This window comes from Colius striatus, chromosome 14 (genome assembly GCF_028858725.1).
Source record: "Colius striatus isolate bColStr4 chromosome 14, bColStr4.1.hap1, whole genome shotgun sequence".
Classification (NCBI taxonomy): Eukaryota; Metazoa; Chordata; class Aves; order Coliiformes; family Coliidae; genus Colius; species Colius striatus.
The window spans coordinates 22,537,143-22,564,490 of NC_084772.1; the positions used below are offsets into that span (position 1 = coordinate 22,537,143).

The window sequence follows — 27,348 nt, forward strand, 5'->3', positions numbered from 1 at the left end:
TCTCTTCCCTGTTCCTATTTCCCTCTCTCTGCCTTACAGTTTTAGAATAGGGAGCTCTTCTTGAGGCCTTTGGGGTTGTTGTTGCAGTGGTGCTGGTAAAACTCAAGGCTGAAGGGCTCTCCCTTTTTGGGATGAATCAGTAGTGCCTTGAAGACATTGCAGGTTGAACAGCAGTAGATGCTACAGCCCTGTCTCGTGTTGGAGGTGGGGCTAGAAGTCAATGTGTGTGATAGAGCATTTATATTAACAGCAAATTCAGCTCATATTTAACGTCGTATCAGCACAACCATGCTGCGTCTCTCCAAGCTGCACGTGCCCTCAGGTGCTGTTTCTGATGAGCTCCTGCTTTGACATCCTGGTGGAAGGACAAAAAGAAGCCTTCCACCTATGGTGTTCATCTACATAGTATTGCGTGGTAGCAGCTCATCTCCAGTATCTTTCCTGCAGGTCTGACTGTTGTAGCCATTGCTGTGCTGCTCTTTTCTCCCTTTGTACACTGCTGGGCTTCAAACTAAGTATCTCTGGAACGAACGGGCCTTCTTCTGTGCTAGCAGGTTAATGAGTTTAAAGAGTTACCTCACTTGCATTGTTGTGTGTTAGCTGGGAGCTTTGGAGTGTTCTGCTGTTGACCTGAGCTGAAAGGGGCTGGAGCTCCAACCCCGAGAATTGCTGATACCTTGGTACCTTCTTTCCTACTAATTTGCCCAATAACACATCAGCAGCAAAAGAGTTCTGTTGTGTTCAGGTGGCTACAGACTTTGTGCTCGAAGGCAATGAGTTTATTTGACTTGTTTATAAGGAAACAGTGGAGTAGGGCGAGGACAGGCCATGAGCGGGAAACTGCCTGCCAGGCGTCACGCTCGAGCCCTTGCTGAGGAGCCACCACACAACAGGGTGCAGCAGCTGGGCTTGGTGCTTGCTGACTCCAGGGTGTGATTACTGATACTGCATGAGAACTCTGCTTCAAACCAACGGCCTCACTGCAATCCATGTGAAACAACAGACCTCCAGCCTGGTCTGTCAGTGCCGCTCCCTGGGTGGCCCGTTGCAGCATCCCCATGTCCTGCACAGCACAGCAACCACACACACCTCTCCAGCCCTACAGCCCAGGTGCTGGGCCCGTGCCAGGAGGAGAGGTGGGAGATGTAAGCAGGACCCCAGGTGGTACCTCCCTGCAGCCCCACACAGATGTGGTTTCAGGGCGCGGCGGGGCTCCGAGCGTCCGGCCACGCTCGGTCGGGAGGGCCCAGCCCTGAGGAGCGTCGAGGCCGTTTCGCTGGGCTGGCGTTTGCCCTGACTGCACACTTGGGGTTTTTTGTCACGGCAGCACCTCTGTGAGTTGCCAGAGTTTCCAGGATTCCCTTCCAGTCAGCTGTTTCCTGCCCATCTGCACATGTCATCAGTAGTGAGCCTTTCTGACTGATTTGTGGGAGAGAAAAATGAAAGTTGTGTTTGAAGCCAGGCGTCGTCTCCAGACTTGTGACTGTTCCTGGCTGCTGCTGTTCAGGGTCAGAGATGGGGTGTGTTGCCATGCCGCTGGTCCTGGCCAAGGACTGCAGTTTTCTTTCTGGAGGAAGCATCAGCCAGGGTGTCAGGAGGTGGTGAGCAAGAGCTTGCCAGCTCAAAGGGGCCCAGACCTGCCTCTGAGTGTCTCACCCTGCCAAACTTATTTTCCTTCTGCAGTTTCATTGCAGTTTAAGAAGAAGAACGGAGAAAAACGATGGGGGGTGGTTTGTGTTTCTCAAGAGGTACGTGCAGAGACTGGATGGAATCTCAGTGTAGCTGCAGTTGTGCATGTTACCCTTTCTGCTAAAAATGATAGACCTTTTTCTGTATAAAAGGGTATCTGAGCCAGCCTAAACATGGGTCACTCCCTGAGACTGACTGGGGCAGTAGCAGGTGCCCTGGGCTGTGACAGTGTGTCCTGGAAAAAGCAAATACACACTTTCTGCAAAAGAGGAAAGTACATTGTTTGGCTGGATGCAAAGAATGCTCTCATGGAACTCTCTGTTCCCTACACAGAATGTTTACACTGTATTTCTGGTCTCCAGCTCCATCTTTTCATCACAGAGGAAACTGCAGGACAAGAGCCCTTCACACCTCCTCCTGTGCTGCTTTTGTGCCATGGGTTGTGGCAGAACTTGCCTATACATTTTCTGAGATGGACAAAGTTACTTTCAGGTCTCAGTGTCAGTGAGAACTTCTGTCCAGATGTTTAAAGCAAATAGTAATGGAAAAGTCACTGCACGTGTCTGTGAAGGATGTAAGTCAGGATCTAGAAGCAGCCACTGGGCTTTGGATTAGCAAAGGCACTAAGCCCATGCTAGCTTTGTCCTCAACATTTTAAACATTTCTGACTTACAGATTATAAGATGCTGCCAGTTTGTTTCAGCTGTTCTGGGAGATGTTGAAAGATGGGACTGAAACTCCAGCAGTCTTGACATCTTCACAGTTTTGACATGGATCAATAAAAATAAGTTACTTCTCAGCTTCTTAGAGTTTCATTCACACAACAGGGATATTTGCTTGCTCTTCAGGGTGGCTGTGAAACTACATTCCTTGATGTTTGCCAGGTGCTCTTCCATCCTTGGAAGGGAGAGGTAGAGTCTCTCCTCATGTTCTTTTCGTTCGGGTCTTCAGAGGCAGAAGGTTGCCAAGCCTGCAGCGAGAGTCCTGTCAGACATACTACCAAAGCTGATGGAGCTCCACAGGGTTGTGCTTAACGCTGGGAGAGACCATCCTGCACTTTTCCTCCCTTCAAGCAACATCAGTTTCTTTCCTGTTTATTTCTGTCTTTTCCCTGACCTGATTCTCTCATGCTTCATCCTGCTGCAGGAGCACGTGTCTGATGGTCTTTATCTGACTGCCAGAACTGGAGAAAAAGAGTGTCTGACCTGGACAAGAAAGTGCTTTGAGATCTTTGTTCAGGAGAGGAAATGGAAATATTCCTGTCCTGCAGCTCATTTGTTAGGATTATAGACTTAATTGCAAGAGATACAGAGCTTGGTTTCTGAAACTGATTTTGTTTTTCTTTAAGAGCCATAGGCAAAATGAGTTTGTGTATGTTATCAGTGGGGTGATTTGTGAAACAAGGTTTCACAGCAGCTGGCACGGGGATAGAAGGGACCCCTGGCCTGACCCACTCCAGCTTTTTCATGCTGCTGAGTGTCCTTTGGTGTGCACAACAGGAGAACCCTCCTCTGAGTACTTGCTGCTGGACCAGTATTTGCCTGTATTTCTCAAATAGATTTCCTTTCTTTTCCTTCTCTAAGGCCTGTTGATCCTCTAGTGATGACATTAAAGCCCTCACAACTGGATAAGGAGGAGCTGCCACAAGCATTTATTCATCTGCTAAAAACTTGAGACTGTTTAATAATGTGTCTGCCAACACAATATTGGTCTTGCTCTAGAAAAAAATTTGGGGACCCATAGACAAATGACAACCTACCTCAAATACAGGTGTTGTCCTTATTCCTACTAAAATTTGGTTCATGCCCTTAAGCAAGAGAGTTTCTATTTCTGTTTCTTTTCTACGTTGTAGATCTTGGTGCCCTTGCCATATATTTTGTTTTGATTTCAATGGTTTCTTGAGGCCATGAGTTCCAAAGGTTAATTGGGAGCTGTATGAAAAGGTATTCTCTGTATTTGCTCCAAATTTGCATTTATTTCGATGTTCATTGTCAGTCCTCCCGAGGCTGCAGGGTGAGGAGCAGTATTGTTCCAGCTCCCTTGAACCGGCCTTCGTTGGGATGCTTCTGTCAAGGCTGCCTTATCTCTTTGCAGACCAAGCATCCCTAATCATCTCCTTTCCTGTGTCGGTACCTCTTCCTAGCCCTCTTTTCAGCCCTTTCGTTCATCTGTGGCCACTTCATTAAACAACTGATGGCGTTTAATGTTTGTTCTGTCCCCTCGTGTCCTGATGTGTCTTTCCCAGGCGGTGTGTCAGGTGTGGATTTCCTTTGGGCTGCCTGCAGGCGTGTCCTGGCCTCTCCGGAGCTGGCACGATGCGCCACGTACACCCCCATAGTGCCCTCTCTGATCCCACGCTGTGCCCTTGGCTCAGCTTGTTGCTGGAGCGGTGCGTGCGGGCCCCCGCGCGGCCCCTGCCGCTGCTCACCGGGCTCAAAGGCGCAGGGAGAGGGGATGGACTGAGCGTGACTCGCCAGCGTTTTCCTTTGCTTCTCTGATTTGCCGGTATTCATGCAGGGCAGACAGTTCTGCTCCTTTTCTGGGAACCACTCTCTCATTTGGTTACCAATTAAGCTGAAGCGTTCTGGCCTTTTCCATCCTCCTTTTTATTGTTACGAAGGGTGAATTAGGGCTTGGTGTTTAGGATTGTTCTCTGGCCTCTGCTGCTACTTTGCTGCCTCCTTTGTGGCAAAACAATGGCATTAATTTTGGCCTTTGCAGGCAGGCAGGCAATCTGGCAGCGCACAGTGCCTGTCCGTTCCACTTCACTTGTGCAGCCACCTCTCCTTTCCACATCACCTACTCACTTTTCTCCTCCTATTCTTTTTCTCCCCCTCCTCTTTTGTGTGTGCGTGCATGTGTGTGTGGTGTGGAGGATTGCTTGGGGTGTATTTTGTTCCAGTCTGGACGGGGTTAGAGGTCGCAGCCTGGATGCTGAGCAAAGGGAGCAGGCATGTGGGCGATTGGGACCTTTCCGAGCTGTGCCTCACTCCCAGAACTCGCATCTTGTCTTTTGTGGTGGGTCTGGTGGGCTCGGGGGGAGGGAGATGGGTTGTGTCTCCCGTTGCACCTTCACCAGACAGTCCCTCTGCCAGGTCCTGAGGCGGTGTTGTGGGAAGACAGTGGCGTGGGGAGGACGGTGTTAAGCACTCCGTTTCCACTTGTGCTGCTGTTGTGCCGACACCAAGGGGTGCACTGTGCCGACACCAAGGGGTGCACTGTGCCACCCCTGCTTCACAGCCACCTCAGTACTGGCTACTGTAAAAGAGAGGAAGGATAGAGGGCAAGGGCAAGGAAGAAAATGTACTTCTACCAAAAGGTAGCTAGCACAAAATAAGAGTCAGATCGAAGGCTGCTCCGAGTGGTGCAGGTTTCAGAGGGAAAAAAAGGAAAGAATTGAAAGATTAAAATGAAGTGGGAGAGCACGAAGCTTTTCAAAAGGTAAGAAGGGTGGTTCTGAAATGCGCGAGGCTGTGAGGTTTTGTTCCTTACAGGGGGTGGGATGATAGCCCCACACGCTGTCAGGGAGCTGCAGCGAGGAGGAAGAGTGCGGTACTGAGGCCAGTGGACTCAAGATGGAGAGCTTGGATCTTACTGGAGGATGTGAGGAGCTGATGAGGGACATGCACTGGGGAAGTCAGAAATGTGAAACAGGAGTCTCATGTGGGCCAGTGCCCCAAGGCCTGCCATGCTGCTGCTGGAGCCGCGGCTCAGGGGCAGGGGTGACCCCATTGCGGTCTGAGGTCTGGATCCTTCTTGTTTTCCTTTAATAATGTAAAAACGAAGAGAGGAGTTGGAAGCTGTTGCTCACAATGTGTTGTTGCTGGTGTGAGACAGTGCTTCCCCTGGCTCTGTGCAGAGCAGCTCCAGTGCTGGAGGAGGAAGGAGGCTGTTCCCCAGGGCCTGGGCTCCAGCCCGGCACTGCCCACCTGCCTCTCGCTGCCGCGGGCTCCCGGCGCTGCGCTGCCAGAAATGCTCTCCACGTCCCGCGGCTGCTCTCAGCCCTCAGGAGCGCTGCTCTGGGCGCAGCTAGCTTGCTGTCCGTGTTGGGAGTTGTGCAGAAGCCGTCTGAGGCCTGCTGGCCCAGGGCTGGGTTGGGAGCCCAGCTGAGCCGCCTGCTCCTGAGGAGCGTGGCCAGCGCGGTGGGTGCCTGGCGCCAGGCGAGCCTGTGCTCCGCCGGCCGGAAGGCAGCAGCCAACTGCAGCAACCAAACACACACACACAGTCAACAGTTTCCTTTCTTCTGCACAAATTGGCAAGGACTAACCTTGTCATATCTAGTGCAGCGCTAACGGGCGCCTGCCTCCAAGGGGTAATCATGCAGGCATAAATTCGGAAAGTTGCTAAGCTATGAGCAGTCTTATGAGCATTAAAAGTGTCCTCTTTGCCAGAAAGGTCATTCATAACTTGGCTGCGCCGCTGATGTACAGTCAGTGATATTGATTGATTAATGTATAAAAAGCACCAAATCCATTTGCTTCTATGAAAGAGAATAAAGTGCAGTCGACTCTCTCTTTATTTTCACCTCATCCTTTTGTTTGAAGGACGTTTTTTTTTCTCTCTTTTTGTTTTGCCAGCTAGGTTTAAGGGGGTTACAAAAAGCCAGTTTCTGCCAAGTAATGCGTTCACAAAGGGAACATTGATTCACATCAGTGTCGCTTGAATTACCCTTAAAGGTTTGCCAAGGAGTTGTTCTTATATTAACCTTCTGTTCATCAAAGACAAAATAAATAAATAAGTCATAAAATCAGCTTCACTGCCCGCGCTGGAGTTGGATGCAAAACAGGAATTTCTTCTGTTAGGAATTTGTGCTCCAGGTGCTGCTGCTCAGCTCCTCTCCCCATGCACTGAGGCTTTTCCCTCCTGCAAAGCTGCTTCCTCATGAGCCCCAGACAGCCCTGCTTCTCCCACTGCCCATCCACGTGCTCCCCTTCCCCCTGGCTGCTCCCCCTTCTCGGGGCAGCAGGATGGGCTCTCGGGCAGCACAGGATGGGAACTTGCTCTAGCACTGAGATTGGTGCTGAGACACTGCACTGCACTCACTGCCCGCCAGGCTGTGGGGCCGGGCGCAGGATGGGACGGGTGCTGGAGGGACCCCAGGGCGAGGGTTCGGCTGGGATTGGAGCCTGGGCTCAGCAGAGCCCTGAGCCCGCTGGGCAGTGTCCTCGCAGCCTCCTTGGCCACTCGTGCTGGAGCCGTGTGCTGAGCCCAGCACCCAGTTCCATGTGAGTGTGGTACTTGCTCTGTTCTGAATTTGGAAGGATGTTGATGATTTCAGGGGAGGAGGATTCCTGCAGGAGGTCTTTTCTGAGGAGTTTTTTATAGAATGTTGGTTTAACCATTGCAAGCTTAACTAGAATGTTTTCTGCGTGGAGAGATATCCTCATGACTACCCGGGACATTCTGCCCTGTCTTGTGTCAGCATTCCTGTAATTCGTTTTAAGTTTTGTTTGTTTTTCTGGACTTACTTGGCCACTGGTAATTAGTTACATGTTCTCATCTCCTTCTGGTTAATTCTGAAATGGGAAATAATCTTGTGCCTGTGGAGCTTTGTGCAAGAACATCTCACCTTTCTGTCTCCAGGGTGCGTCTGCATTGTCCATCCCAAGTTATCCTCTCTCCAACTAAGGGTGTTGCAGTTATCTGTTCCTTTTGGGATGATGACTGGGGAATGTGAACCCAAGTGATTGCTGTTGTCTGCAGCAGGAGCTAACTCTAACTAGACTTCTGTGTTTTCATACCCATGAAGGACTGTTTGGTGGCATTTCCTTTCTCAAGCAGGAAGTTTCTTTGGCTTTGTTCTGTGTGTCAGGCAGCTGTGCACCTCACCATTGTCCATAAAACACAAAGCTCGGATACCAGCCTCACAGGAGGTGTCTCACCATGAGCTGTTCCCACCTGGCTGTCACAGCAGCCCCAGGTTCCCTGTGTCATTTCAGATAACCTGAGCCACTCAGCTGCAAGTGGTGCAGAAGCCTGTAGCTTCCAGCTCGGCTGCGTGGCTGTGCCGGTGCCTTCCCTGGGCTCCCGAAGCACCACTGGAGCTGTGGAGGAACGCAGCTCCCAGGCTCGTGCTCCTGGCAGACCCCAGCCTTTTCTGGGGGCTGTGGAAGTGCAAAGTGCCTGTGCTGAGATGCACCATCTGGCCGAGGTTGGGATGGGCTTACAGCAGTGGTGTTACAGTGGTAGTGCTCAGTGGGGGTGTTATGATGGTAGTGCTCCGTGGAGGTGTAATGGGGGTAGTGCTCAGTGGGGGTGTTACAGTGGTGCTCTGCGTTAGCATGTGAGCCTGTGGGTATCTGAGGTACCACCACCCTATGCAGCTCTGCCCCCGTGACACTTCATTTCAGTGTCTCTTGCCCAGTGAAGGGGAATGCGGGTGATAATCGTGCTGACTGTTGAGGCTGCGTGCTGTGGTGTGCACCAAAAACGGTAGCAAGAGCAGGGCCACCATGGGACGTTCTTCCCACGTGTCTTTGCCTACACGCTTGCATGGTGCAAGCCCTGTGGCGATGAGCCTTGGACCTTGTGCCGCCAATTTAACATCCATAAGAAGCAAACTCCCCAGACCCTCGCGCGCCGCCCAGCACGGCTGACAGCGGGGCTGGCACCTCGCCTTCCCCAGAAAAGCTTTTTCCCCATGGCTGCTGCAAAACCTGAGAGGAGAATCATCCTATTTCTAATCTTTTTCTCAGATTGTGGGAGAAGTGCAGAGCGCTGCGGCCCCCTCCCCCTCCGGCGAGGCGGTAGGGATTGGATCAGATGATACAGAGTGAGCATGCTGAGAGTGAATCCATTTTCTCTCCTCCATCTCCCCAGAATAAATTAGAATTTGCCTGATTTAATAAAATGGCTTCATCTCTCTGCCATCTTTTCTGTCTCCCATGCGTTTCATCCCCACCCCCACTGCAAAACAGCGGGCCTGCGTCCCGTCCTGTTCCGGGCTGGCAGCTCGGCACGGGGCGCGTGTGGCAGCACCCACGGCACAGCCTGCAGAAGGCTCCGGCCACCGACAGCGCACAGGATTTGTCCCCGTGTCTCCATTTCCTTATTGTCAACTGTGATAGTTATAATTGCTGTCGAGGTCAGTGTAATTTACTGTCCATCTGTCATTAACCTGACCTCACGGGTGGATGTGACTGCCATGCAGATATCGTTTGGGGCCGGGGAGTGGTTAGCGATGGAGGTTTTACAGCACAGATTTGCCCCAGCCACTTTTCTTTTTAATTGGCATGTATTTGTCTATGCACAGAGTGGAACTGTGGCTCTTTGCCGCAGACTGAGAGGAGGGGTTATTGTTAGAATTTAGATGGTTTCGCTACGGCTGAACCTTTTTCTCTCACTTGAATCTGGTGGTTTAATTTCTGTTTCCTAGGTTGATTTTTCCCTTTCCGTTCTGACACTAATTATGCCGGGCGCGTTGGGAGCGGTTGCTGCTGAGAGGTACCCAGCTAAGTGTTAAGAAAGGTTTTAAAAACAGACTGAACTCTTTCTTAATGAGGCTCAATCGTGCTCTCCTCCGGGTGGTTTTGTTTTGCTGATCTGTCAGTTTTTCGAGGATTTAATTGTACTTTTTTCATATTAGTCTTTGAAATGGGGCTAAGCAGCTTCTGTAAAATAGAATATAAAAAGGCAGAGATGTTACTGGCTTCCCTATTTTCTTGCTTTGCTTTCATCACTCTGGGATCATCATCTGCCACAGACTCCTGGGACCCAACAGTAGTAAAGAGCAGGATTTATGAGAGCAGCAAACGGCATGGCAGACCAGACCGTGATGGCGGCTCCACGACTGTAAACCCTTCCAGGCAATTTTCGGTGCCTCCCTGCTCCTCGGTCTGGCTCCTGTCGTGTCTCTGCTCACACTAATCCTACAAGACCTTCCAAATGTTTGTTTTGGAGGAAGAAGTAGGAGGCAAAGGGGTGTCGAGCACTGGAGTGGCTTGTGTAGTGGGGCACGTTTCCTTCGGAAATGACACAGAAGTGGTTCCAAACCGAGCACTGCTGTGATGCTCCGGCACAGCTGGAGGCTCCAGAGCAGCGGAGGTTGTCAGGGACCCCAGGGGTCCCCCAGCCCACAGCCAGGCCAGCCCCAGCACTTGGCCATGGCCGTTGGCTCTGAAGCATCTCCCGAGGATGGGGCTGCCCTGGGAAGTGTGGGGCTGCTCCGGTGTTCAGAGTGCCCGGGGCACGGGGGAAGGGATGCAAAGTGGATGCCTTGGGATGGGAAGAGGCAGGAGAGAGGAGGCGGATGTATCTGTGATGCTGTTATCTTTGTGGCATAGAAAAACATGTTTGAAGCAATCAGCATGGAACTCTTAATTGCTTCACTTACTTCTGCTCTCCTCGTGGGACAGATTGTACAAATGCAGGAGCTGCCAGGGCCCTCGTGCTCACACACTGTCCCTACTGTACACACTATTTTTAACTAGTGCTTTGTTTTGCAAAGATGCACAAAGCTGCTGCCTTTTTATTTCCCAAAGAAGCTGGCAAACAGCGGAGGCAGCAAGAGCTTTCTGATCTGCCTGGCCGTGACTCTGCTTTCTCAGCCTGCCATTCATTTTTCCCTCTCTTTGCGTTTACATTTCCCTTTTCTCCCACTTTTTCTTCCTTCCTTGTAGTTTTTGTTCTCTTCCTCTATTTTTTTGTTTATCCTTGACTATTTAAGAATCTCTTTGTTAGGCTGAGACTGGAAATAAAGCGATCCCTTTTCTCTTTCTTGGTTCAGATGTGTGCCTGTCTTCCTCGTAGTTCCAGCACACCTCTCATGAGGATCTAAAATCCAAGAACCAGATCTTTGAGATTTCAAAATAAAATAAAAGTAAACTCTGCTTTAAAAACACTTTAGCAGGAAAGCCAGGCTAATTGTAAATCAATGAGTCTTAAAATGCAGCATTGATCTCCAGTTAGAAGTTTGAAGGGGAAAGCAGTAATTACTGCACTGAAGGTAGATTTTTTTTCTCTGGTAAGTTCTGGGCAGAAGGAAGGCTCATTAGGGCAGCACTTCGGAATCTGAGTAATTAGTTTAAAAAGTACTTTTGTGGTGTTATTCCCATGGCTGGAAATTATTGGAGTCTTCACAGATTTATAGTTCAGCTCTGATAAGATTTGATTTATTATTGTGTTTGGTGGGGAAGATCCTTCCTACATAATCACCTGGGTGAGGATCCAGAGCAGGGGTTGATCTGGGAGGGATTGCGGTGGACGCACAGGGCTGCTGTGTGCTGGTGGGTTGGCACAGCATCGCGGCAGAGCCATGGCCTGGCACACGGCACCGGAGCCACAGCCTGGCACACGGCACTGCAGCCTCGTGTCTGCCAGAGACACGACCTGGCATATGGCACCACTCCCTTGTGTCTGCCGGAGCCGCAGCAGGGAGCTGGGGCTGCTGGGGACGTGGTGGTGGCTGTGGTACCGTGGCCTTGTCCTTCAGCTCTGAGTTGTTGCCCAGCAGCATCCCAGAGCCAGGGAGGCCCAGGGCAGGCGGCTGGGTCGGGTGTGTGCAGAGGGCTGACAGTGAGCAGGGCTGCCGGCCGCGTGAGAACACGCAGAGGGAGAGCCCCGGGCTGTGAGCCCCAAGCCTCCTGCTCTGGCAGGGCGGTTGGACTGGATGATCTATCGAGGTCCCTTCCAACCCTTAAGATTCTGTGACTGTGCTGCCAGGGCGAGTGCCTGTGCGAACCCGAGTGGCAAGGAGCTCGTGTGTGTGACCAAAAGCTTGTGGGTTTATGGTTTTTTGCAAATCCTTTTGTTAGACTTAGCAATTATATCTCTAGATACTCTCATTAACCTTAATTATCTAATCCCTTTTGTGAATGTTGCTGAATTCTTGTCCACAGCAACATCCGGTGACGGTGATTTCCACAGTCTAATTACCAAGTCTAATTCTATAGAAGTGTTTGTTTCACCTGTGAGGTCCTGCAGATCCATTAGCTGCTGGGTTTCCTGCACTTACACAGCTGCACGGGCAGGAGCGAGGCCGGCAGCTGGGGAGAGGACAGGGGTCGGGAGCACTGAGCAGCATGCTGATATTGCCAGCTACCTCTCTGCCTTACTGCTACGCTGCAAACAAAACCTGCTGCACCGAGGCGGTTATGTGCCACATCTTTAAGCCCCTTGTTACCCTCCCTGGCAGCAGGCTGATGTCTGAGAGCACCATCACCCTCCTGAGCTACAGTATCCCATCGTGTGGTGGGATGGCATGCAGGATAATGCCCAGCTGGCCAGCCCTGTCAGCTGGAAACTCAGCAGCTGGGTGCTGAAATCCGCTGCGGTAGCTGCCAAGAATGGTCTCTCACAGGCAGAGGAAAACTGAACCCGAGTGGGATGAGGTTTGAGCTCTTTCTGAGCTTGCTCTGCTGTTGAAATCTGTTTGGCCAATATACTGAGGGAAAATGGAGAGAACAAAAGTCTGTGTAAGTCAGAATGGGTGCTCTTCCTCTTTGTAACCATCATTTGGCACCTGTCAGGTTAAGTGGCAGTCCCTTCTTCCTGCTCATGGAAGAAATGGCTCAGAAGATCTCTCTCGGTCATCTTCAGACCAGCAGCAGCCGTGTTGGTGACGCGGACAGCACTGCCTACAGATGCGAAATAGCCCGGGCTCGTTCTGGAACGTGCAGTAGGACAGAAACATTAAGGACTTGGTATTCTCTGATAAAACAGTGCTAATTGTGGGGAAGTGACCCTGTAATTGAAATTAATCTGTGTGCAGGGAGGCCTTCTGGCACAGCTCTGGAGCCCCTGCCTGTGCGTTGGCAGTGGGTTTGTACTCCTGCCTGTGTCTCCTGTGTGTTGAAGCGGGGTGCCTGTGCAGTCTGACTCCATCTGACACCTCTAGCTGTCCTGCTTGCGTAACGCCGTAAATGTTTTCACAGAAATTGTTTAGTTTGCAGTGGCTGTTACAGATCCGATTCTGCAACGGGAGGAAAGGGTAAGGTCTCTAGAGGCAGAAAACCCTTGTGTGGCAGAAAGCCTGCTGGGAAGTCAGCTCAAGAAGAATTAGAAACCCTTTAAATAAATGCTTACTTGACATGACTCTGTCTTCCACAGTCTAACAAGCAGGGAAGCGAATGGCAGCCGCTGGCCAGAAATTGATTGCATTAATTGATATGCCAATAAGAGAGCTTGTTACATCCGCCATTGGTTAGGAGGCCGGCTAACAAGTCCCGCTGATCAATGGAACCAATAAAGATTTCATCCATTAATGAGCAACATGGTAATTAATGTTATCCATAAACCAATTAGCCTGGGTAGCTAATGTGCTGGTTAGCACGGTGAGTGGCAGAGCCGGGGGTGTGCAGCCCGGCCGGCCAGCGCGGGGAGGGCATCGGCTGCGCGTCAGGGCACGCGCTCGCCCGGCCTCCCGAGGGCAAGGACACGGCGAGGATGGCTGCTGGGCTGGGTCCTTTTTCTGGAAAGGGACGCATTTTGCTGAAGTTGCGATGCAGTTCCATGGTTTCTCTCTTGGTTTGAGCTTGTGCAGCACATGTGAGGATCGTTTCTGAGGTGTTGTCTGGAGCTGTGCAGACTGATGTAGCGTGTGTTCAGGTGGTGGAATGCAGTGGTGGGCTCCAGGCCCTGCACCCTCCTGGCAGTGTGCAGGAGACGTTGGGCACTGCCGCCTGTGCTTCTTCCACACCATCTGCATGAATGACTGCGTTAGTGCAGGAGAGGCACAGTGTGTCCCTACGTTAGTGCAGGAGAGGCACAGTGTGTCCCTACTGCTGTCTGAAGCCAGCGGAGCTGACACTGCTGCCAGCGGTCCATCAGCTGCTGGTGGCACTGAGCTGTGGTGGCACTGGACCTGTGGGTGTCACCAGTGCAGTGGATGTCACCAGAGCTGTGGGTGACCACTTTGCAGCAGGACCCCTGCAGCACTGCTGTCGGCCCTTCAGCCATCCCAGCAGTGGGGACAGAAGCGCTCTGGGGAAGGCCACACGCGATTTGGGGCTGGGCTGCCTCACTGATAGAGGGGACTGAATTCTTACCAGACCAAACAACTCTGTCTGAGGGATTTCAAGGGTAGCTCAGGGATTGTGAGGTGCTGACCGGTGTGCACGGGTGGGAGAGGTGCCCTGGGAGGCAGCCGTGCCCGGGCTGTGCGGAGGGCCCTGGGCAGAAGGTGCAGGAGCAGCCCCAGAGGCGCTGGGCAGCGTCAGTCCCGCTGCTCCGCTGTGGAGTTGCCGTGCCTTGTTAGATATTGACCCTGGGAGACCCCTGTGGATTCCCTAATTGAAAATTAATACCAGATCAATGCCATGGGCAATTTGCATATTGATCATAAACAACTTTGAAGGCACCAAGTGTGTGTTGGATCAATAGAGCTCTTGAGCAGGCTGGAGTGGGCGAGCGTCCCCCACCCCGCTCCTGGGAGAGGTTAATGTTTGGGAAGCCAGGCAGCAGCGGCATGCCGGCGGTGGCGGTGGTGGAGTGCCAGTGACAGCAGCAGTGGAGTGCCAGTGACAGCAGCAGTGGTGTGCCAGCAGTGGTGGTGTGCCAGTGATAGCAGTGATGGTGTGCCAGTGATGGCAGCAGTGGTGTGCCAGCAGTGGTGGAGTGCCAGTGACAGCAGCAGTGGAGTGCCAGTGACAGCAGCAGTGGTGTGCCAGTGATGGCAGCAGTGGAGTGCCAGTGATGGGAGCGGTGGAGTGCCAGTGATGGCAGCAGTGGAGTGCCAGTGACAGCAGCAGTGGTGTGCCAGCAGTGGTGGTGTGCCAGTGATAGCAGTGATGGTGTGCCAGTGATGGCAGCGGTGGAGTGCCAGTGATGGCAGCGGTGGTGTGCCAGCAGTGGTGGTGTGCCAGTGATGGCAGCGGTGGAGTGCCAGTGACAGCAGCAGTGGTGTGCCAGCAGTGGTGGTGTGCCAGTGATAGTAACGAAGATGTGCCAGTGATAGTAATGAAGGTGTGCCAGTGATGGCAGTGGTGGTGTGCCAGTGATGGCAGCAGTGGAGTGCCAGTCATGGCAGCGGTGGTGTGCCAGCAATGGTGATGTGCCAGTGATAGTAACGAAGATGTGCCAGTGATAGTAATGAAGGTGTGCCAGTGATGGAGTGCCAGTGATAGCAGCGGTGGTGTGCCAATGGTGGTAGTAGTGGTGTGCTAGCAGTGGTGGTGTGCCAGTGGTGGTAGCAGTGGTGATGTGTCAGTGGTGATGGTGGCAGCAGGGGCAGCTGCTGCCAGGCTGGGGTCGTGGCATTGCAGTAACAACCTTTTCCTGTAGCTCAATTTGGAAGGTGAACTAGGGGAAGTGCTTTTGTTTATTTTGTTAGTAGTTTCTTCTGAGCCAAACACACGAAGCCCAGGGGCATCCCACAGTGAGGCTGCCGTGCCTCCCAGGCCCACCAGCCTTGGGGAGCTTGGCTGCATTCAGCTCCATCCCTCCATCCATCCTCTACCTGTGACGTGCAGCCTGTTGCACTTAATTCAAATACAGGTTTCCAAAGTCAGGAGTGTGATTTTTCTGAGGATGCAGGAAGAGATCATCAGTGGCTCTTTCCTGATGTTTTTGTCTTACATTTGGTTTTTGAAAGCAGTATTTAGATCCCTTCTCTGTCTACTCAGGACGTTCACAGGCTGTTTCAGAGCGTTCTTGAGTTGAAGGGAACGAGTATTTCAGGTCAAATTCCAATCAAAATCCAGAAACATCGTCTGAAAATACATAGAGCATCCTTGGAAGCTTCCTGCTAAATAGGGCCGTGCATGGGCAGCAGGGATGGCGTGTGGATGGGTGCTGCTCTGCCTGCCTGTTCCCGAGCACGAGTGCCAGTCGTGCGGCGCAGAGGCAGCGCCTCGGACCCGGCATGGAGCTGCGCCGGAGCCGCCCGCGCTGGGAGCAGGGGCTGGGCAGGGCTGGGAGCCCACTGCCCCGGTCGCCGTGCCCAGAGCGGCGGGAGGGGCTGCCCGGCGCGGCCGCAGCTCCGGGAGGTTGCTGTGCATCTGATTAGCGCATTACGCAGCTTTCATTGACTCGGCCGCGCCGCGCTGATGAACTGAGACTGGGGACAAGCGCTCCTAATTGAGAGAAATAAATTCTTATCACAGGCCTCTGCGAGAGCCGCCACCTGCGTGCGCCTCGGCCCAGGTTGCGGGGGCACTTTGAATCCGGGAGCACCTGGTGTGGCCTCGTTAGCATCTGAGGAGGCCGGACATAGGGACTGCAGGCACCAGGGAGACAGAAACGCTCTGTCCTCCCAGCCCACTGGCCTTTGCCCAGCCAGCGCTGCCTAACTGCTTCACCATAGGCTGGGCAGCTCGTGAGCTGTGCCTACCTTCATCATCTCCTTGGGAGGCTCTTCATGCTCTTCTCTTTTCCTTGGTCCTCTGTGTTTCACTCAGGAGTTAGAGCAGCCATTCAGCACCTTCCATCTTTACCTTAGATTTGATGGCAAGCGAAAAACCCTTCCCTGTTGTATGACAGCAGACATGGGCAGCACAGGGAAAAGTGTTTTATCTTGCAAATAAAATCAGAATCAGAATGAATTAATTATAGCTCGTTTTTGTCGTGGTTACAATGTTCTGAAGGTGTATGTTGTCCCAGAGTTGCTAAAGTTAGCTTTAACTTCATCTCAGCTCTAGCACAGGCTTTGTTCGTGAATCTAAAAAGCTTTTCTGGAGTGAGCTGATTCACACAGAGCACAAAGCACCTCTTCCCTTGAGCGTCCTGCTCTGCCCGCGTTGCCGACTGGGGACGTGCAGCTGCACAGTGCTGCTGCCGCTTCTAGAAGGTGAAATGTGAATTTGCTGAAGCGTCTGAACCCTCTGAAGCACGCATCAGCAGAGGCACTTCCAGCACAACGGTGCCTGGAGCCGGTGATGCTGCGCTGCTGAGGGTCCAGGGAGCCTGGAGGGGTCAGCACAGTTGCAGCCTCCCGTCACTCTGCAGCTCCCTGACAGGCAGCTGTGGCCAGGTAGGGGTCAGTCTTGTCTGTCCAAGTAACAAGCAATAGGACAGGATAAAGTGGCCTCAAGTTGTGCCAAGGTTATAGATTCAGAGGTTTCTGCTGGGTATCAAGAAAAATAGCACCCCTGAAGGGCTGTCAAGCCGTGGCACAGGCTGCCCAGGGGGCTGGTGGAGTCATTGTCCCTGGAGAGACTCAGAAGCCATGTGTCTGTGAGGCTGAGGGATGTGGTTTAGTGTTGGCTGTGGCAGTGCTGGGGTAATGGTTGTACTCAATGAGCTTAAAGGTCATTTCTAACCTGGGCAATTCTGTGATTCTATAAAAACTTGCTGTTTTCTGCCTCGGCAGTTTTGCTGTGTGCTTGGTGGGGCTGGGGAAGGGGGTGGCTGCTGGGAAGAACGGGTAGAGCAGACTTGTGCTGGGCACTGTGCTGCCTGCCCCACAGCCCTTGCTGCACTGATGCCTCGTCAGCTCCACCACCCTGTCTCCTCCAGCCTCCTCTGCAGGTGCTGGGCACCGCACTGTCCTCTCCCTGCAGGCCTGAAGCTAGTGATGGGTTTTCTTTTGTTTTGCTGTTGGACCTATGTTTGTGTCTTAGCATGAGTCTCCTTTCCAGCCGATTCCAGTTTGGAGATAGGTTAAACTGTGCAAAATACCGTTTAAAAGAAAAAAATAAAGGAACTTGTCAAGATGCATTTGTTAGATCACGTTTAAAATGAAATAGAATTGAAGGTAGTTTTTGTCCAAGGAAGGGGAGGCTGAAAAGCCGTCAAGCCGCAGGAGAAAGCCCCTCCTTTGTTGTCCTTCTGACATTGAAGTGTAATTTTTCATGGTTATTTGGACTGGAAAATGGGGGGAAAGGGAGAGATGGGCTTGCGATTATTTCCCATAAATGACAACACAATCACATCACGCTCCACTACAAACATGCTCAAGGAATTTGCCTTTTTTTTTACATTTCATGTGTGAAAATAACAGCAATCTTTCTAGTTCTGCTGAAATCCAAGGGGGCGAATCCCTGTTGGATTCCATTGACTTAAAATTTAGCCCAGTTTATCAGAAGAATGGACAGGTTTGTTCCCAGGGACAGGAGGAGTCGGTGCCATCCAGGGAAGGGGCTCTTCGGTGGCTGTCTCTTTGCGTGAAGATACCACATCCTCTGGTGATGGTCCTGGTGCTGCTGAGCCCCTTGGAAGGTGTGTGAGGAAGCAGCTTGGTGCCCTGCTCTGCTCTTTAAGAAAGTGGGTGGCAGGTTTCGCCACCACTGGCTTCTGTTTTGTTAAGACAGAAATTGTTTTTTCTTCTAATTATCTGTTTCAGATAACGTTATTCTCTTTCCTAGTGCTGCTACATTTTGTTAGCAAAAAAAGCACAAAGCCAAAGGTTGCCTGATTTTATCAGCCCTCCCTGCCTGCTCCCTGACTGCAGGCAGTTCTCAGCCATGTAGGGCCTCTGGCCAGAGCTGGTAAATCAGATAAAGTGACCAGAGCAAAAATAATGACTGTATTAGTAAAAGCATTTGTATTTAAAAGATGCTAACGTCTGGCAGAGGGTCGTCTCCTTTCTGTGGAGCAAGAGGCTTGTTTGGGAGATCACCAGAGACCAGGGTGCTGTTGTAGGGCTTTCAGATCCATTCAGGGAAACTGGCCAAAAGTGATGAATTTCTTTGTTGTTGGAGCAGAAAACAAAGGAATAGAAGCTAAAAGTCACACACGGTTCTTTGACTGTTGAATTTCTTGTTGTATTTATCTGAACACTGGTCTCTCTAGTTCGCTGCACAAAAGCTAGATAAACTTCCCCTGCCTTGAGAAGATAGGCAACTGAGGATGGCTTTATCAGCTGGAGGCACACTCATGGCGTTCTCTGCTTTGTCAATGAAGGCAGCACAGATGTGCTCTGAAACAGGGCCATCTTGGGCATAAGTGTCATTAATCCGAGATATATCTGGGATTACTATTGTTTTTCTGCAGCCTTTTGTCAGATGGTGGGACTACCCACCAGCTTTTGCATCAGGGCTGGAGGTCTGTGGTGTTCCTCTCATAACCTGTGCCTGGTGTTTTCTTTTCACTGCCCAGAGCTCTGCTTTTCCTTTCAGGAAAACAATAGGAATAAATAAGTTTATGTAGAATAATCCAGTTAGAAGCTAGCACAGAGTGTATTTGTGCGTACTGAATCTGAGCTGCAAGGGCAGTGACTGCCTGGTAGCCAAGGTTACCTTAGGCAATGTGCCCCAGATGAGCTTGAGCTGGGTGAGAAACATAAGACAGCAAAATCTTCTGAAAATGGTTTTACCTCCATTTCCATATGGATGGATTGTCTCATCTTCAAATGCAAATAGTCTGCAAGTCAGAGTGAGGTGGAAAACTCTTTTTTCTTTTGGGCTGGTCATAAGCAGTCAAATTGTTTCCAGAGTGTTGCTCTGTGTCATGACCCTTGCCAGCGTCTCTTCTTTTACAAAATCCTTTCAAGACTGTGCTCTCCCTCAGATTTCAGCAAGCTGAAGGGTGGGCAGCAGCAGCCATGTGTGCCAAACAGCCCCTGGCAGGGTGTTGGGAGGTGCAGGTGGGAAGACAAAGAAAAGACAAATCCATTTGCTCCTCGGGCTTGGGAGGCTTCATGTGCCCTGAACTAGAACCATGCTGCTGTCTGTGGGCCCAAAGCTCATCAGTGCTGGCAGATATCGCCAGCTGCAGGCTGATGTGGCTGACGTGGAGGTTTGGCTGTGGCCACGTCCATGCTCTGCCTCCCCCTGCCCGGCACAGGCCCACTCTGAGCCCCACAGGAGAGCTGCTTGGCACACGTGGAGCTGCAGCAGCGGCTGGGACGGGCCTGGGGAAGCACCTGTCCCTCTGGACATGGATTGATGTCAGAGCTCCCTCCCAGGTCTGTGGCCACGATGCGAGGGGAGAACACCCTCCCCAAGCCTCTTGCCTGTCAGGGTGAGTGACTCTAAGTCTGCACCGTAGTCCTATGTGGGCACAGTCTTGTGGACAGCTGAAGGAAAGCCACAGGTAGGATGAGCAGCACCAGACCATGCCCAGTGGCCGTAGCACAGTTTGGGGGCAGCTGGGCTTCCTGGGGCCCAGGAAGGCATCAGTCCCCTGTGGACCACCCAGAACCCCTTCTGCTTCCGTACGGATGCAGACCACGGCACGTGTCCTCCCAGGGCCCCCGGTGTGAAGCAGCTGAAGCTGTGAAGCGCGGGGCCGTGTGCTGCTGCAGCGGCAGGAGGCTGCCCCAGGCAGCCAGCAGCATGGGGAGCTGCTGCAGCAGGCTGGCACGTGTGTCTGTGCATGTGCAGCCGTGCAGCTGGCTGCATACAGGCACCGCTGTCACCTCTCCTGACACTGTCAGCTCGCAGAAGTCAGCCAGGTCTCAATCCTGTCTTTCTATGGGCTTTTTTTGGCTGCTTACCCTAAAAAAGGGAGCATCAGGGATTCTTTTTGTTTCGAAGGAGAGACCCTGTGTACAATTAAAACTTGTTTCTGGTAAACCTCATTCCAGGAAAGATGAGCTTTTAACAAAAGGCTTTTGACAGCTGCAGGGTATTTCATTTTTTTTATGCCGAATGAAAAATCAATACATTTTTCTAGGTTATACATATTCAGAACAGGCTTGATATTTCCATTATAATGGAAAATGGGTGTCTGCACATCTCGCCTGTCAGAGCTGCACCACCGCATTTTCCGAGCCACTGCTAAATATTTCAAACCTGATTTGATTGTGGTTCATGACAGCTAATGTTTCTCAGCTCTTGAGCCTGCCGGAGGGTGGAGAGGCAAGTGCACGCTCTTTCTCTCCTGTCCCTACATTTCCACCAACCCCGAAGTGCCCCTTAGCCCTTCAGATAAGAGATCTGTTTGTTAAGGAAATCCAGCTGAGAGGAGGAGGAGAGAGGTGAGAGGTCTTGGGCTGTTCAGGCTGGCCTGGAGCGGGGCATGATTTGCTGAATTCTCCAGCCCCCAAACTGACTGGGTTTTGAAAGGGGAGGCAGTATGGTCCTGTGCAGCAGCGTGGTCCTGTGCAGCAGTGTGGTCCTGTGTGATGGCATGTGGTGTTTTTGGTGTGTAACTGAGAGATTCCCCGATAGCAGCAGATGTCAGAAACTCATGATTTTCCAGACTCTTCTCCCTCTCTTCCCCACCCCCATAGTGAATGGTTTAATTTAAAATTAAAAGGAAATACCACTGTCTAAAATGATTTACTTGTGAAGGAAGAAAAGACTCTTCCAGGGATTTTGCATGGGGCAGATGGAGTACGGTGGAAGAGCGGCTCCTTGGCCTCCACGTGCCCCACTGTTAACTCACTCTCGGTATTGACCTGAACCCCTGCAGCTGGAAAGTTCCTTTGGGAAAATTTATTAGTAAGTATGATGGCCCCAGGGATGGTACTTTGGCACAGGGACCCAGGCACAGGTTGTGGTGTTTGTGTTTCAGTGAGATGCCACTTCCCCTCACCACCCCGTGCAAACCCCACAGCAACAGCTCCCGTGCCTGCCCTGGAGAGCTCCCTGCAGAGGACAGAGTCCACTTCCCCTTCATGGGCTCCTAAACTCTGTGTGACTGGAGTTTCTGGAAGCCAGGGGTACCAGTCTGGCAACTGCATCCCCTGGGCATGGGCTACAGTAGCATCTCTGGCCCTCCAGAGTCCCTTGCTAAGGTTCCCAGGTCAGGAGTCAACCCCATTGCCTCTTACAAGATGTCCATGGCAGTGCTGTACTGAAATCCTCTGAACATCAGCCCCCATTGGGACACTCCTTAGGGTGCACAGTTTTAAGCTGAGTACTTTTCCAACTGCAAAGTAACTGGTGTTTTATTAATCTTAAAGAAAACACAGTTGAGCCATTAGGTGGATGAGTCCTAGCAGCACGTACTGCTTCAAGGAGGCACGGTGCAACGGGAACAGAAGGGTTGTGCGTTGGTAATCTTGCTGACCGTGGCCTCATCCAGCCTCTGGCAGCTGTTTGTGAGGGAGTCTTCACACCCAGCTGCAGGTCTGTCCTGTGGGACTCTTCAGACCTCTTCATAAAGACAGTGGTCAGCTCTGCTCGAGCGCGGCGTAAGAACAGCCTGACACCGGGATTTGCAGGCGATTAAAAGGGAAGCTCAAAAGCTCCTTGTTGTGTGTGCTGCGGATTGAGGAGAAAAGCAGCCCTGTCCCTCCCAGATGTGGTGCTGGTCTTGTCCTCTCAGATGGATGCTCCACAGGACTGTGAGATGGTTGGGGGCTATTCACACAAGCGTTTGCTCCCCAGCCCTGCCATTGGCCCTTGGAGCCGGCACTGCACCGCAGCTGTCATCAGAGCGTGGGTGCAAATCTTCCAGGAATAGGAGCTCTGCTGCATATTAATTTCAGTGTTGGGGCATCTCACTGTTAGAGGCTGGGTGAGCTCACATGCCTGAGCCCTGCAGGCAGGCTGTTGGAGTTGATTCTCAGCAGCTCCAAGCCCTCTGCAGTGCCTGTGAGGAGTGGTGTGGCCGAGGATGCTCTCCTGACCAGCAGCAGCTGCAGGAGAAGTTAGGCTGAGTGTAGTGAGCAGAGTTGCATCCAGCCTTCCAAAAAAGTGCTGGAAGAGAATGACGAGGCAGCCAGGAGCTGACGCTGGCCCTTCTCCACGTCTCCCTGTCGGGCAGCTGCGTCCCCAGGCCTGAGGAGCCCAGGCTGGGGCAGGGCCTTTCCCAGCTCATTGGGAGCCTCTCTGGACAGATGTGTCTTGTACTCTGCTCTCTTCCCTTCCTGCTTTATGAACGAAACACTGAAGGAGAAATCATCTCAGGCTGGCTGAGGAGAAGGGTTTGAGGTGTGCATAGGCTTGCTGCAGCCCGCCTGCCCAGCGCAGAGCCCTTGGAGCCGAGGAGACAGATCTTGTCCTCGGAGAGGCAGTTTACAGGGTCGGCGCAGCGTGAGGAGCTGCCGGGGGCTCGGTGGGGCTGGGCTGCCGGAGCATTTGCCGTTCGTAGCCTTGTTTTTTCATCATTTTCTACTGTTATTGGTATTCATAGCTCACATATTTCCCGTTACTGTCAACCCGGGCTTTCATCCATTTTAAAGAGCTATTTTTTCCCTTGTTGATGATGATGATGGTATAAAGACAGATGGTGTAACTGCTTATGAATGTCCTATTTTATTCCCCTCGAACCAGACAGTGCACTTGAAGACGTGTATTATTTCCACATGCTCAGGTTAGAGCCCAGACAGCGTCTGGGCCCGGCCGCCGGCTCGCCCGGCCTCTCCCTCCCATGCCGATGCTGACACCTCCGGGTCGCAGCCGGGAGTGCGGCCGCCACCGGCGCCCTTTTGTTCGGCCGCGATGGGCTCCGGGCGATGGGCGCCGCGCTGGGGCCGGGCCGGGCCGCGGGGGCTCCGGGCGGTGGGCTCCGGGCGATGGGCGCCGCACTGGGGCCGGGCCGGGCCGGGCCGCGGGGGCTCCGGGCGGTGGGCGCCGTGCTGGGGCCGGGCCGGGCCGCGGGGGCTCCGGGCGATGGGCGCCGTGCTGGGGCCGGGCCGCGGGGGCTCCGGGCGGTGGGCTCCGGGCGGTGGGCGCCGTGTTGGGGCCGGGCCGGGCCGCGGGGGCTCCGGGCGGTGGGCTCCGGGCGGTGGGCGCCGTGCTGGGGCCGGGCTGGGGGATCCGGCTCCGCCTCCTCCCCAGGGGATCCGGCGCCGCACCTGCCGCTTGCAAAAAAGCGCCAAGCAAGCCGGGTGTCCAGAGACGGGTGAAAAAATGAAATGAACATGTGGCTTAAATAAACTCCCTTGGTGAAGACTTTTCCTCAAACTGGCCAAAATCTGTGCCAACTGCCTCTGTAGAAGAGATGCCATCTCCCCCCGCAATGGCAGCGCTTTGGAGGCAGAAAAGTGGCTGTGTTGGGGCAGGGGAATGGCTTGTTGGGTATTTTACCCCGAGCAGAAAGGAGAAAAAGCAGATTTTCGCTTCTGTCACTCATCTCCCCAGGCGGACTGCTCCTCTGCCCCCGAGTCAGTAATCTGTATCTTCCTGATGGTAGGTGCCTTTGCCTAAGGGTGCCACCCATCACACTGTGTGCTCTGGGATCTGTTTCCCCAGGCAAAGACCACTGGGATCTGTGCAGCTCTCAAGGGTTTCCAGCTTTTAAAAGAGTGAATGAGGGGCAGAGTGTAAATCACAGTTCTTCCACTTAATATCAGTGCTGATCTCTGGATGCTTTTACAAGTTCCTCCCTGATTTAGATTGTCACATTCTCAAAGGACACTGCTGAGGATCTGCAATTTCCTCATTTGTATTTTTAATCCTGATTTCTAGCCCTGTCTTTGTTAGGGGGAGGATGGGAAGTGGTGCTTTGACTGGTTAGGTGGTTCAGATGAAATCTCAGGGTAGCCTAGGATTTACCATGGCCAGATAATGCAAGTTAAAATTATGAACTATCTGCCTAAAAGATGCTATAATGGCTTAAAAGTACCCTTCCTTCCCAGTGGTGATGTAGCCTCTGTCAATTACATGGTAGCTGTCGAGCTGCACTATACGTAAATACTCCAGATATTAGGTGATAATGTGGCTGTTATGCCGTGGTGTGAGAGGTCTGGCAGCTGCCGCTCCCTGGCTCCGTGTCCCGCCGGAGGAGGTGCCCATGTGTGGGGCTGTGCCATGCTGTGTCGTGTCGACACGCTCTGTGCCGCTGGCGCTTTGGTTGACGGGTGGAGCACAGGCACTTTGTGTTTTCTTCTGAGCTTTGGGCACTTCACTGAGTATTTTCTCTCCTTCATGCTTTGGCACCCATGTATGATACTGACTGTGTGCTCAAACTCTTCCCGTGACTGGGATAGAAATGAGACCCCGCAGCAGCTTCCTGCTGGGCCTGTGTCAGGACCGTGTGGCTTTGTCTGAGCAGAAGGGAGCGGTGGTGTTTCTGCGGTGAACCTGGGGGTCGTGGTGGCCAGGGTCAGTACTACCCAGTGCCATTCGGTTCAAAGAGCTTCAGATGGGGATGAGCAGGAAGGCTGAGGCTGAAGGTAAGGGAGGCTCTGGTCAGTCCCCGATGCTCATCTAATCATGGCATGTTTGGGTAGAACTTTCTCATACCAGACAAATGTTTTACTGCACATGATGCTGCAGAGGTTGTCAGTAGCTGTAAGTGGTAGAAGTGGACAAGGTTTTTTCATTTCATCTTCATCTCTCACTTCTTTCTTCTGTAGTTTCTTTCATGACCAGATGGCAGGTAGTGTTGGGAGAGTGCTGAATGACATTGATATCTGCCACTCAGCACTTGTGCTTCAGTGTTGTCTCTTGCTTAGTGGCAGTTACTTACTCTTCTGCTTTGACTTCCATGTTTATGTTATACTTACGGATTCCCTTGTTTCAGAAGAATCCATCGAAGATGTTGAAGGCCCCAATGAAGCAGCTGGTGATGCTGAAGAGCCTGCCAAGGAGCAAGAGAGTGGAGGAGACAAGGACCAGAGTAAATGGACAGGTGGGTTTTGGTCTCCCTTTTTCTTTAAATCCAGGAAAGTGAAGTGGGAAGAGCAGCAATCTGCAAAACTCTTCCCATAAATGCCTGCGCTGCACAGCCCTGTCAGTGTGATGTGTTGTCCTCTGTCAAGTTTTGAGTATATCTTTATGACACATTCACATGGTCTGAGCCACAGTCAGTCATATCCCCCCTTGCAGCCTTGGACTCATGCTGGGGCAGGGGGTCAGAGCTTCTCTGTGCTCAGTGGTGCTAGACCTGACTCAGGAAGTGGAATCAGCAGCTGGGGGGAAGGAGGAAGAAGAGTCTGCTCTTCTGGCAGCAGCCAGCACTTAGGGTGGATTAAGCATCTCACGAAACCCCACCCTGTGTTGTTAAGACTTGAGAGACTGTTAGCCTGCTTCTTCATCGTGATCCTGGCTCAGGTAGCGAGATTTTGACACAGAAAGACAGAGCAGAGAGGCAGACCCTGTGCTTGTGCTCTGTTAACTGCTCGCTTTCTGAAGGAGCCGTGACATCCTGAAACAGAAACTGCAGATGCACAGCAGTACTTCAATTGTTGAAGTAGAACATGAAAGGTTCTCTTAGCAAAATGTTTAGATGGATTCATTATGAAGGTATTGGGTTACTCTGCCTTTCCCAGAATGAGGTTGCTGTCTTGCAGAGGTGAGTGGGATGAATCTTTTAAATATTCCTTGTGTTTGAGCAGCAAACAACTGCTGCCTCCTGAGAGGGCCCTTCCTCTCCTCAGCTGGCACTTGCAGACTGCTTCAGTGTAGGTGTGGAGATGGAGGTGCTGGAGGTGGTGCTCACTTTCCTTGGCCCAGGATGGAGCAGTTCTGACTCCTTGTTTCTGTTTCTGCACTGTAGCTCAGTTAGTTTGCAGATACTGGCTGCTCAGTGCAATGCCTTTCAGTCTGCAGAGCTCTTTCTTCTAGGCAGCTGCCTTCTGCCATGCTCATGGTTGCCTCAGTGAGCCACAGACAGATATGTCAGCCAACAGACTGTCTTCTAAGGAATGAAACGTGTTCTTTCACCTCAGTACAGTTTTAACCCCCATCACTGGAAGACGTGTCCAACTTGCTGGAGAAAGCAAGCCGTGCTAATGCTTGTGGAAGTTCATGTTCGCAGTCCAGAGTGCACACGATGAGGTTGTTCTTTGTCACATTTCCCATCACAAGACTCATTCTTAACCCAGAGATGCAGATTTTGGTTGACTGTAGGTGATTTTTAGTCTCGTGTGGGATTGTGTGATCCTAAGCAACAGCACAATTCAAGAAGTGTTAAAAAAGATAACAAACATTGTATATTTCCTGAATCTCTTAAAGGGTGTCTAGGGTGCTGTGCCCAAACCTGAAGTACTTACAAAACCTGTGCTGTGTGAAAGTAGATATTTTTATAGGTTAATACATGTAAGGAAAATTAAGACCTATTTCTGAAATCCTTTATTATCCAGAAACTCTGGGTTTGGGTGACTTTATTTCTTCATCCTGCCAGTGAAATCCCTAACACCATTTTTGGTGTTTGTCAGTCAAACAGCAGATGGATAGTTCCTTCAGTCTTCAAAGGACAACACACAGGCTGTGTCAGTCTGCCCACAGAGAGAGCTCTGGACAAGCCTTGTCTGGAGCCATTGCAAGGCAGCAGGACGTGTGCCTGTGCTGTTGCTGAATTCAGGTCCTGCTCTCAAACATGTAACAACATTAGCCATGAAAGTAAAAGCATTTTAAAAAGCATTATTCACTGTTTATGTGCAGTGGATATGCAGAACAGGCACTGCAGCTCAGCCTGGTGGTGTTTCTGCTTTCAAGCTCCTTTGAGGAACATGGCTATGTTGCCATGTCCTTCTGGACCTCAGACGTGGAAAGGAACAGAAACTAGGTGAGGTCGTTGTTGTCAGCCACAGAAGAGCACTGTCCACACGTACAGGAACATCAAAAGTACAAGTTGAGGTGTAACCATGGAGGGAAGCTGGTGTTACCAGGCAAGCTCTCACTTGCTGTAGAGGAGCAGTACAGTCTGCAGCTCAGCCTACAGGGAAGGCTGCTGGGAGCCTGTGTCAGCAGCTCATCCTCCAGCTGTGAAGGGAAGTACTTAGTTCAGCTAAATGTTGTCACGTCCCTGACCCGCTGCTTCATACCTGGATGTTTTGAGAAAGTGGCTGAAGCATCCTCAGACCTGTCAGCTGCTCTCCTGTGAATTTACAGCAAATGGGGGACAAACACAGAGTTTATCCTTGACTAGAGGAGGAGCTGGGGAACCGCACACCTGCCAGCCCTGTTTGTCCCAGATTTTCCTGGGAATTGACCAAACAACTGCTTC

At 51.9% G+C, this 27,348-nt stretch overlaps 1 protein-coding gene across 7 annotated transcripts in view; it reads left to right on the forward strand.

The window, feature by feature from the left end:
• ZFHX3 (zinc finger homeobox 3) overlaps positions 1-27,348 on the forward strand; it is a 170,244-nt gene that overhangs the window by 109,191 nt on the left and 33,705 nt on the right. For 6 of the 7 annotated variants that reach the window (XM_062007148.1, XM_062007149.1, XM_062007150.1 and 3 more), the window contains one exon: positions 24,922-25,029. In XM_062007148.1, the coding sequence (XP_061863132.1) occupies positions 24,922-25,029 (108 nt within the window). The remainder of the gene's footprint in view (positions 1-24,921; positions 25,030-27,348) is intronic. The other variant, XM_062007152.1, reaches the window with a different exon arrangement.